At 42.4% G+C, this 12,132-nt stretch overlaps 1 protein-coding gene across 2 annotated transcripts; it reads left to right on the top strand.

Annotated features, from left to right (window-relative positions):
• The first annotated feature begins 2,159 nt into the window (after nt 1-2,159).
• nr2f1a (nuclear receptor subfamily 2, group F, member 1a) lies at nt 2,160-11,620 on the top strand. 2 transcript variants are annotated; one of them, XM_028414749.1, is made up of 3 exons: nt 2,160-3,483; nt 4,861-5,385; nt 9,116-11,620. In XM_028414749.1, exons 1-3 carry the CDS (start codon nt 3,051-3,053, stop codon nt 9,388-9,390), a joined length of 1,233 nt encoding a protein of 410 aa, XP_028270550.1. In that variant the 5' UTR covers nt 2,160-3,050; the 3' UTR covers nt 9,391-11,620. The 2 variants fall into 2 exon arrangements, with proteins under 2 accessions (XP_028270550.1, XP_028270549.1); XM_028414748.1 differs by having other exon boundaries at nt 4,858-5,385.
• Nucleotides 11,621-12,132: the final 512 nt, after the last annotated feature.

The following is a 12,132-nucleotide window of genomic DNA, read 5'->3' as shown; positions in this document are numbered from 1 at the left end:
GCGTAGGAGAAGTGAGGAGTAAATAGTGTACTTGCCTTATCGGTCGTCGGTTTTATCCAGGTATAAAGCTGCTCCTCTACTACTAACCGCCTTCGCTGGTGCGTCTTCTTTTAACGTCCTGCCGTCCACTTTCTCCTTTTTCCTCTCGCCGTTCCCCAGATTTCTATTAGAGCCTCTACCCTGCTCCCATTCGCTGTCCCTCTCACTCTCATCTCTTCTCTTCCTGCGGAGCCCCCTTTTCCAATCTGTGGAGTTAAATCTTAATGATACACTTACAGAAAAAAAAATCTTTGTCCGATTTAATCTTATTGGTTTCACCTTTTCAAAGAGCTGGAGACATGGCCGGGGAGTTTCAGTGAAGTGTCCGAGACAGGGACGGGAGAGAGAGCTCTCTTGTTGAATACTTAAAAAACAACCCATCCCTCCTATGCGTTTTCAAAGGGGGCACTTGCATATTAACTCTCCATTATATCTGCTATTATCTCTGTGCGGTTAAAGATGTATACAATGACTTTGTTTACTTTAGTAAACAATCATTAATTGCATTGGAAAATAGTTCTTCTTTTCCAACTTGGCATTGCGATGTTTTGAGGATGATTTATGCACACAGGTTTGGGTTTTATGTTCCAGATAAATCACATGCGATAAACACGACTATACTTTTGAGACTCATTTTTATTTAGTTGCAATATGAGCCATATATTGGACTACTTAAAAGTTTATTTTCACCGTTATACATCCTTAACATCAAAACTTTTCACAAAACTACAAAAAATGGGAAAGACAACAGCTAAACGTTTGCTCGTTTTATTTTTAAAATCAGTTTTCAAGTTTAAAAACGCAAGTTTGATGACTTCTGCATGCTTTAATATGAGGTTGTAATTGTACAACGTACGCTAGATGGCAGCGCGATCCAGACATTTTTGAGTTGGAGAGGTAGTAAGCCTGCAGAAACCCTGGTACAAAAAAGCCGGAATCCCCATGCAAATTCTCAGTAACTTCACATGATTTTGAATTACTGTCATTATTAAGACATAATGTGACACCAGCTCAGTGATTGTGGAGACTATAGGACCATGGTAATTACTGAATATTGCTTATTCCTCCGTCTAATTTTAGAGATTTTCGGCCGCTGGCAAGGCATCCCGTTTGTATAACACACACCGTCTTTCATACATCATTCTTCCAAATGACATTCTCCTCCTTTTATAAACTGATTTAAACTAAATTGTAAGTTTTAATCAGCGAGACTGTGCCGATTACAGGCGACGGTGTTACCGCAATGCGCATGCCAAGGACAAAACAACGTGTGAAAACAGAAATCCGCTCCCAACCTAAAATGACATCCGTTAATTTTATAATAAAGATAACAGTCCCAGACTAACCATTTTGGAACTTTGGGACATTTCTGAGACAGAATCCCCCTTTTTTCATCGCTGCGCACAGTTTTTTTTGGTTTATTTGTCGTGCGTAAAAGCTTTGTCCCCTTGCCTTTACCCCGCTTTTTTTGCTATTCTATCCAGGGTTTCTTCCTCTTTTTGGTGACAATAGACGGCCCATACTAATCAGGTTTCAAAGTAAATAGCAGCGCGGGGCGAGCTCAATGTAAATTGTGCCTGTCAGAGCCCCCCCAGCCCCTCCAGTCGTGGATGGCAACACTGCAAAAAATATCCATCCTCAGACACCAGCCAGTTGAGCACTGAGTCTGGAAATCTTGGGTTTACCAAAGCGGGGAGATTGACTCTTCCCTCCTGGAACCAGATACTTCTACTTGTTACCAAAGCCAATCGATCCACCGCTGTAGATTTTATTACATCGACTGTTAATTTCTAATGGAATCTCCCTGCATGCTCCGCTTCAATCTAGGATATTGGTTCCTTAAAATCTAAATACGACTCGCAGTACGATAGGAAATGAGTTGTTTTCTCTGAACAGTGCTTAAGTTTTTTCTAATATATTTTCAGCAAATGACATTAAAACATTTCAACACGAGACCCAGTGAGTTATCTGGATGGACATTTTTTGCAGTGAATGAACGGAGGGGGACTCTAACCAATGGAGAGAAAGAGAGGGCTTGGCTATAACCTTAGCCTCCCATTTTCTCTCTCCCTATCCCCCCCTCTCCTCCTCTCCTCCTCCTCTATGCAGGGCTCTGGCCAGTCAGTCGCCTTTGATTATCAGTCTCCAGCAGCCCCTCTCTTGGCTCCTTGACATGAGCACCATATAAGGCGCAGCGATCTCCATAGAAACGTGTCAGTTTCAATAGTAGTGTCAAAGTTCACTATATACAGACATTCGCGCAGATCCCCCGTTTCGGAAACATTGCTCTGCTGGTCCTCTCGTTTAAGCGCATTCATTTTTGGGTCTCTCCTTCTTCTTGCATATTCTATTAGTTGTTGGTGTTTTTCCTCTTCTTTTTTATCTTTTCTCTTCGTATCTCCATTCCTCCTGCTGGAGAGAGGTGAAACTATACATGGGCACTTCATTCGGCGACGCGGTTTTCTTTCGCTGCTGGGCGAGATGATGAGCTTTATTTAAGAATATAGATGTAAAAATCCAGCTCTTCAGTTTTTCCTCCCCTCCTATACGGCGAAGACGGGAGTGTAAAGGAGCAAGGGGAAGAAAAGAGAAAGGAATTTATCTCCGCAGCACTTTGGATCGCGAGTCTTTCCAGCAAAGAGGTTTTTACTCGTTTCTGCGTCCATGTGAATCGCTTCTGCCTTTCCTTTGTGGCTATTTTTTATCAAACTGCAATTTGTTACGTCTGGACTCGGGTTTTCCTACAAGATTAGGGATTCCTGAATGGCTGACTGCAATTTACCTTGGAACTGGCCTCCCGATACTTGCATATCCTGATCGGGTGCCTATTCAATCGCCCTCCTGTATTTTGAATGTATTGATCGCGTTGTGCTCCCCTTCTTACCCCATATGAGACTGCGTGCTCCGATTTGACTTTGCACTGCCCCGTCTTTTTGAGATCTCCTTTTTTCCTCAACGCTTCATAAACATCGGCGATCATTTCGCTTTATAGCACTTTCCGGGGCCGAGATATGGCAATGGTAGTTAGCGTCTGGCGAGATCCGCAGGAAGACGTGGCCGGAGGACCTCCGAGCGGCCCCAACCCAGCAGCGCAGCCGGCGAGGGAGCAGCACCAGGCGGCGTCGGCGGCGCCGCACACTCCGCAGACCCCCAGCCAGCCTGGACCCCCGTCTACGCCGGGGACCGCTGGAGACAAGGGGAGTCAAAATTCTGGACAGAGTCAGCAGCATATTGAATGTGTGGTTTGCGGAGACAAATCGAGCGGCAAACACTACGGCCAGTTCACCTGCGAGGGATGCAAAAGTTTCTTCAAGAGGAGTGTACGGAGGAACTTAACATACTCATGTCGTGCCAATAGGAACTGTCCCATTGACCAGCACCACCGAAATCAGTGCCAATACTGCCGGCTGAAGAAGTGTTTAAAAGTGGGAATGCGGCGGGAAGGTGAATATATATTTTTAAAGCCCCCTCATGATTACGCATCCTAGTAGCAGACGAAAAGAGCTGCCATGTTGCATTAAGGTCACAGGCTATATGGCTGGGCATACTGCAGTCTCCATCCATGTTTTTGAGGGATGTTTGCATGAATCGTTAGTCTCTCTGCCTATGTGAGAGAGGAGCAAAAGGCCAGTGTAGCCACAGCAGCTGAATGCAGGTCGTGTGAACAAAGCGGCTCGTCTAGCTGACCCTTATTCTGCTTTCTTTGCAGTCTAAACTGCACTGTTTTCAAGCAAAGGCGTTTGGTCCAACAGGCTTATTTTACGTATAGATTTTAGAGCAGAAAGATGATAGTGTGTATGTGCCTGTATGTCTCTCTGTGAGTGTGTGTGTTGTGTGTGTGTGTGTGTGTGTGTGTGTAGTGTGCAAGGCTAATAGTCCCTTCCCTAACAGTCACTTAAGTACGTGTAGCTTACTAATTTATAATTGTACAGTAGGATTTGCTACCCGTGTGTGTGTGAATGTAAAACGAACACATTACAAACCCACGTCTCTCTCTCTGGCTCCTTATGCTGACTAGACAGCTCAGACACACTGAATAATCTCGCTGAAGTTGTTCATGGCTCATTGTTTTGCTTGGTGCATTACAGGCCGTATAAGTTTCCTCTCTATGTCAAGAGTGTGATTCAAATTTATGCAGACATCCCTCTTTTTAAAGACTATTATTTGCAGCACACACTGCGAGTTAACGTGTAATGCACAAGGCTCACATTAATATTTTACTTTTAATATTAAACAAAGGCTGAATTCCTTTTATTCCCAGCTGACCTTTTGGCATAGGCAAATTGTGTAAATATGGTTGCATTTATCAGTAATTATCAATCATATTAGTGACATGTTTGAGCACATTTAAATATTATTTAAATAATTAAAACCTGACCTAAAATTATCTTAAAGTAAAGTGCGAATACGCATGAAATAACCAAAACAGTAAATGTTCTAAAATGACTTGTGGGTGAGATAAAAATCTGGATGTTTTGTGTATAAAAGTGTGTGTATTTTCATTTGCACACAACCCTGCTATATAGCCTGCATCCTTTAATACAAATACAAACAGTGTGAAGATTGAGGGACACAGCACATATGCTTTGATCAGATGTTTATGTCGTCGGTAGAATAATTTGCTCTGTAATATTTGAGTCGTTCGGTCAGTGCACAGTAGTCAGTGTGTTTTGAAAAGCGTGCTGAATTTTTATTTGACTGCATGCCGTTTCACTCAGAAGAAACACACTAGGTTGCCTTTGACGGTTATACTGCTCATGAACAATGTTTGTCAGTCCTGGATGCACATTTCCTCTTTTTTCTCTTTATTTTTGTCAGCGGTTCAGCGAGGACGAATGCCTCCAACTCAGCCCAACCCAGGCCAGTACGCGCTGACGAACGGGGACCCTCTGAATGGCCACTGCTATCTGTCCGGATACATCTCGTTATTGCTGCGGGCCGAACCTTACCCGACGTCCCGGTACGGGACTCAGTGCATGCAGCCAAACAATATCATGGGCATCGAGAACATCTGCGAGCTGGCGGCTCGTTTGCTCTTCAGCGCCGTGGAGTGGGCGAGAAACATCCCTTTCTTTCCCGACCTGCAGATCACCGACCAGGTGTCCCTTCTCAGGCTGACGTGGAGCGAGTTGTTTGTGCTTAACGCGGCCCAGTGCTCCATGCCTCTGCATGTGGCCCCTCTGCTCGCTGCAGCGGGCCTCCACGCCTCCCCGATGTCCGCGGACCGCGTCGTGGCTTTCATGGATCACATCCGGATCTTCCAGGAGCAAGTGGAGAAGCTTAAAACCCTGCACGTAGACTCGGCAGAGTACAGCTGCCTCAAGGCCATCGTGCTTTTTACATCAGGTGGGTGTCCAACATGTCACACAGGAACATGTCTATAATCAAACGAGGCCTATAGTACCAGTGATGATGAAGGGAGTGTGGCACTGTGGCATCAATATGGCTGTCAGGTCGAGGCTGGTCACAAATCTGACTTTACTACATGGCTGTGCTGCTGATGAAACAGCTATTTTGTCAACAGCTTGCTACACATCCACTTACATGCATTCCCATGTCAGTTGTAGCCGCAGCATAAGACGTGTAAACAAATCCAGATTGAGTGAGCGCATCAACTTTTTTAAGTGCGTCAATCCACCAAGTGTGTTTTAAACAGGAGAATATTAACAATCTCCTGCGTAAATATTTTACAGTTGTTGGGCTTAAACTTTTTTTTATTTTTTATTTAACCGAGACCGAGATTGTTCGCGTCCATAAATTTTGGAACAGGTGTCATATAATTGAGCGTAAAGATGAAATAGTCTATCACAGGGTGATATATGACAGCTGAAGCGTTTATGAGTGTCGCTGCATGCTTTTATCCTTGTTTTTCGTGCACAAACACATGTCTTAGGGGGCAGGAAATAATCCTTAGCAGACTGAGATCAAAAAAAGCTGATGGAAGTTGACTCGTGTGTCAGTGTATCGCCTCTGTAGGACAAGAGCAGCACTGCTGTGTAGGTTGTAGATTAATCTTAGCTGACCTATTAATTTGCTTAGTTAGTGAAGATAGTTTCTCTTGTCGCACAGCTTAGAAAAGTAATCAGCAGCGATTTTTAAAAGTAACCTACATTGTTGATAGCTTAATTGATAGCTGACTGGGGCAAGCTCCTAAATGTCCTTATTTACTGTCGGTGCGTAATTTAGATGCTATTTTGGAGATGGTTGTGTACGCTTGGCATTAGGCTGGTTATGTCAGGGGAGTCTGTTGATTATAGAAAGGAAAGGGAAAGTCTAAACTCACTCACAGGCCACAAAGTAGACTACTTCTCAACTTTTTAAAAAGTTTTGACCTCATTGTCTTACATTTGGCCCAACACAAAATTATGTAAGGAGATTTAAAATATTCTATAATTGGATCAGCTCATGATAAAATACTCCGATTTTTTGTGTTTTCCAAGTTTTGGACTTGTATTGAATTAATTATCTATTCAATATCCTTAGAAAGCGGCATAACTCCATTTTACATTGAGAGAGCTCACCTTTGTTTTCTAGTAGATTTTAATAATTATTTATTTACACTTTTAAAGAATTTATATCATCACACATACATCATTTTTACCTTTTATATTATATTATATTATATTATATTATATTATATTATATTATATTATATTATATTATATTATATTATATTATATTATATTATATTATATTATATAAAAATGTTTATTTATTTCCCTCATTAAAATCTCATCAGTGTGTGTATAGTGATAATAATCTGTGTATAAGCAGACCCTAATTTATCTACACTCGGAGTTTCCAAACTTCAGAGCTGGCATCACTACCTTGCCAGTTATTTGTTTATATTTTTAGTTCTGAGAAGCCACACTGATCACTTCAGGGATTTATCTGCTATTTGACACGCCACATTCTGACGGCACGCTATGAGATAACTACATGTTTTAACACGAAAATGCGTATTTTATGCCATTCTGTGACAGCCAGTGCGATTCGCTTTGTTACTGTTAGCCTACACATCCTGTAATGTCAGCGGGTGCAGTGACAGTTGACCATATTTCTCTATCACACGGCGTTTGAGTATAATTCACCCCAGATTAGCCAGAGAAACTCCACACACACGTTACCATCCTGTGTGTTTTCCAGCAGATCCTTTAGTTAGTTTGAAAGGCTGCGACTGGTGACGGCTGTAGAAAGTCCTCTGGCACCTTGCCAACATCAGCGTGGACTGTTTGCCTTTAATAACAGCAGACTTGTCAGTATTTGATGCATAAATAATGGTGGCCAGGCTAAACTATTTCAACACAGTTCAGAATCATTGTCTCACATTAACTCCTTATCCACATGTGCACAGTGTGGTGTGTGTGTGCATTCGCTAACATATATAGTCAAATCTGGAAGCTATCTGCTCCTCTGTCCCAGTCTGCTGAGGTTGTGGGGTGCAGTGTTGCAGGCAGGCCTTATGGGGAACTGTGGGGTGTCTTGGAACAGCTTTGTCTTCATGCATACATCCAATGCAGAATATTTCAACCCCCTTATATTACTGGACTGCAAAAAATCCGGTAAAGTGTTATGTTTGTAGTAGAAAATCCTCAAATGTAATTAATTTCCCCACCTATTGATTGCTGTAGATTTTAAAAAGGGACACTCAGCGTTAATCCAAAGGGATTTGCATACATGGGGCTCTGACCGGGCTGGACTAGGGTCACAGTAAATCACCCCGAGATCTCAGCGTTGCCCCCGGGTTCATAAGGTTATTGTGTCTGGCCATAGTGAGTTATAGCACTAAGAAATTAAGAATAGGCTTAAAAGCCTCTGTCCTGTTCTTAACGCATAGTGCTTTGAAACTAAAGCTGTCTTTCTCGTGTAGTTTCCACAAAAGCACAGCTCAGAGACAGATTCTTTTAGGGACAGCCTCATGTATGCCAGCGGTTACGCCGTGTGCCTTTACAGCAGTTTATAAGAAGTAGAACACGCATGCTTGAGTTGTGTGGAAAACAGACACTAACAAGCCTTATATGCTTTTGTCTAAGCGTGGCTGCACAACCCACCAGTCAGTGAGCACCAAACAGCGTCTCGCCTGCGTTGTTGCACAGGCTCATTTTCTGACTCTCTTTATGTCGCTTCTGTGTGACTATTGACTTCACCTCCTCTAATAAATTTGATTGCTTTCAGCGGCCTGTCCTATAGGCTCCATGGAAAAACAGGCCAAGAGTGGTCTATGGAGAGAAGAGCGGCGAAATCACTTAACAGCTTACTGCAGAGTAATTAGGTCACATTACATCCAGTGTAATTTCAGATTCATCAGTGCCGTTTATGTTTCCTTATACTTGAATCCCCAGAGTCCAGACATCAAGAGCAGCGGCCTGTAGGCCCTACCTTTCGCCTTCTGCAACACTGTCCCATCACTTATTACTCTACGAGCCTACATCACTGCCTTTATGACATTTAACTCTATATTCTTGTTGATTGTTGTGAGGACAGCCAGCGTTATCCTCCACTGACTTGTGCATCCCCAGCTCCAGCAGCAAGTCCCTTGTTTATTCTTTATGACAGTCCCACTCTCTCAGTGTGATGTAGCATGTTTGGGCAGCGTGTTTGTTCATTCCACATTGTCAATAACACGTAATGGCGGGTGTTGAATGATAACCAGAGCGCTTTTGCAGGACGTAAATTGGGCATGGCAAGGTGTGCACTTGGCAAAGCTCTAAGCACACTTGAGGCAACAAAAAAAAGTCCATGTGTTCAAATTTCTGTGTCGAATATATCAGTGAAGTCATCAGCAATGTAATTTGAGTTTTAAAAATAGGCAAAATGCAATATGTGTATTTAATAACCTCTGCTTCTGTTCAGCTGTGTGCTTCTCTACAAGATTTGTGACTTCACATATTGTGAAGCATAATTTTAATAATAATATATTTTCAGCTTGCAGTTATTGTTTGACTTGCTCCTCGATCTGTATAATATCAGATTCAGGGACTTTTCCACACACGTTCCACGCCTTGGTGTTTATTGAGGTGAGGAGTCTAACCACAGTGTTTTGGTGTGTGTGTGTGTGTGTGTGTGTTCATTTCAGACGCTTGCGGCCTATCGGACTCTGCTCACATCGAGAGCCTACAGGAGAAATCCCAGTGCGCCCTGGAGGAGTACGTGAGGAGCCAGTACCCGAACCAGCCTAGCCGCTTTGGGAAGCTCCTGCTGCGGCTGCCCTCTCTGCGCACCGTCTCCTCTTCGGTAATCGAGCAGCTGTTCTTCGTCCGCTTGGTAGGTAAAACTCCTATTGAAACCCTCATCAGGGATATGCTATTATCCGGGAGCAGCTTCAACTGGCCTTACATGTCCATCCAATGATCCTTATAAGAAAGTGGAAAAATGAGAGGAAAAAAAGGACCAAAATTCAGCACCCCTCACCCCATCCTTCAAGAAGACTATATATAGGACCTTTTCTGAGAAACTTGGAAGACATTACTTTTTTTCTGTCTTCTGGGACTGTGATGGAATACATTATGTACAGAAAAATATTGGAACTGGACTTTACACCTGTGTAAATCCACCCTCATCTTCAAGAACAATACTCTTCATTTTGTAAAATACTAGTCTTTATTTTCCTTTTTTGTAAAAAATACAAATAAAATGAAAAACATCATATGCGCAGTAAGAAAAAAAGAATCAAGACTTAGCGGGAAAATAATGTTTCCAAGCAATTATAAGAATTGTCCTGTGTCTATGTACCTCTCTGTTTTGTATTTTTTCTGGTTCTAAACCAGGGTTTCTGTGATTCTATACTAATAATTTTTTGATATAACCTTTTGCTTCTTATAATGAGTGCGATATATGTTGTCGAAGCTATGTTCTCCAAGAATTAAAATTGAAGTGAGAATTTAAAAACAGAAAAATAAAGAAATTTAGACAAATAAGAAACAGTCTAATCGCTATGACAATATCACCACTGATGGTTGAACTTTTTCTCAATTGATACGATGGACCTGCAACAGCAGCAAACTGACCTCCAGGACATTTTTACTGACATTTTTACTCCAGGACGTCTGGGGCGCCTTTCCCCCGGGCCATGAGTGCGTGTGGAGTCGATCATCAGTCAAAGAGGAGAGACATGAAAATCAAAAGCACTTTTAATATATCATTTCAAATACATTTTGTTTGTTTCGTCTTGAAAATTTTCATTGTTTCTTGAATTTTATTGGTTGTTGCCTTCAATTTGCTTACTCCATGATGCAGCTTTTTGCAGAAGGGTCGGTTGATGAAGTTGTGTGATGGTGACTGTACTATTAAAAAAAAAAAAGAAATAGGCAACGATGTCTCATTCTCAAGCATTTTCCTGGAAGCAAATGTCAAGATGCTCGGGCTTATTTTAAACTCTCTGGGGGAATCTGTGCGCCCTGGTTTCTATAAGAAAAGCGCAAAGTGAAGCCTACAGTTACTGAGTCAGAAACATACAGTTCTAGATAAACTAAATACGTATGTCAGTTAAAACGACGTGATATACATATCTTACATTTAAACAGAAACATTGTCATAACTGGCATGGCGGATACAAAAGGAGTGGAGACTATACGTGGGGAACTACAGCACTGAGGTCTCTGTAAGCCTGTGAGCGCATTAATGTTTAATATTTTTCCCAGACAGCAAGGGAAGCCTGTGCGCACCACACAGAGCCACCTCTATCCTTCCTCCCGTGGCTTAATCAAGGTGATTCTCCACAAACCAAACAATATTCCCCCTCTCTCTCCCTCCCCTCGTTCTTAAAAAGTGTGCCTTGATAGTGCATGCCTCGGTATTGATGTGGGCGTCATTTGGCAAAAGGGTTAGGCACCGCTGCAAAGCTGCTGTGATATGCGTGATCAATCTGGAAAATGTATTTTACAGCATGTAAGCCAGTCGATAGGAACACCGAGTGTGATGCATTGTGTGGGAATAGAGAGGAGGAAGGAGAGGGAGGGTGGAAGAGAAAGAAAGGGAGAGAGGCGGTAGAGAGACCATGGAGCCAGTGCTGAGACAAATGAGAGGAGAAACGTGTTAGGAGGAAGTCAAGTGTACGTGTGTGTGTGTGTGTGTGTGAGTGAGTGAGTGAGAGTGAGGAAGGCAGAAAGAAATGTGGCCTTGGTTTGCCTGATACATTCATAGTGTAATGAGTACATCGATAAGTCCTCAATGTGTTAGATGGGTTACATGGAGTTTCTGTCCTTGCGTTGGTCTGTCTCTGTGCGTGCGTTCCCTCTGTTTTTGTCCCCTTGTACACACACACACACAGCCTCTGTATGTACCTGGATCTACCCTCACTGACATTACTGCATTACACGAACACCTACAGTGATAAAATGTGATGAATTAGAAGGCGTTATGAAGAAGAAAAATGGGGTTTCGGTGTGACAATTATTAAATTTGCCTGTTAGTGCCCCCTCTTCATCATCAGACGTGTTGCTTGTGTTCCATATTGCCCACATCTTCATCTGCTGACTGGCAGTGATGAGGGACAGCAGAGCAGGAGCTGTACTGCATGTAGCACGTTGCAATGCCTGAGTTTGATATTGCCATATTTGTTATCTACCTTATAGGTGTGGGGGAGGGGTGTTTGTGTCAGTGGTTTATTTGTTTGTACTGCTTGCAACGTTCAAAGGCTTCATTATTAAAGTATTAATTAGCTGGCGCAAATGCAGCAGCGAGGTTGCCTATAGCTTTTGCTTTCGCTTGTCCTCAGATGCTCTCTCACACAAGAAGACATTTTAATTCTTAGGACGGACTGTGTTCCTGAATGCAGCTCCACATCGACCTGTCAGTGGGTCATTGTTGTTAATTGAACTACTCCACAAACATAAATGTGTTATTTTTCTTCTCCAGTTTAGGTATGGATTTAAAAAAATCCCCGACCTTTAGGTCAGGTGAAAATAATTAACTGATGGGACCTACTTTTTAAATAGTCGACATATATTTAATTCAGCAAAGACACACATAACCAGCAACATCTTAAAAAACTGTCTTAACAACAAAGACTGAAATTATATTTAGCTTTATCCAGAAAATCGTTCCTTTATGACATTAAAGTCTGAATGTGTGTGAGTACATGCTTTTTTTTTT

Source organism: Parambassis ranga, chromosome 9, assembly GCF_900634625.1.
Source record: "Parambassis ranga chromosome 9, fParRan2.1, whole genome shotgun sequence".
In the NCBI taxonomy this organism is placed as follows: domain Eukaryota; kingdom Metazoa; phylum Chordata; class Actinopteri; family Ambassidae; genus Parambassis; species Parambassis ranga.
This window is presented reverse-complemented; position numbering and strand designations above follow the sequence as displayed.

Bases quoted from the DNA above. Each gene is read 5' to 3' on its own strand.
- nr2f1a (XM_028414748.1), top strand. From the start codon at position 3,051: ATGGCAATGGTAGTTAGCGTCTGGCGAGATCCGCAGGAAGACGTGGCC. The intron at 3,484-4,857 runs GTGAATATATAT...TATTTTTGTCAG, and splicing joins AGTGGGAATGCGGCGGGAAG to CGGTTCAGCGAGGACGAATG. The intron at 5,386-9,115 runs GTGGGTGTCCAA...TGTTCATTTCAG, and splicing joins CATCGTGCTTTTTACATCAG to ACGCTTGCGGCCTATCGGAC.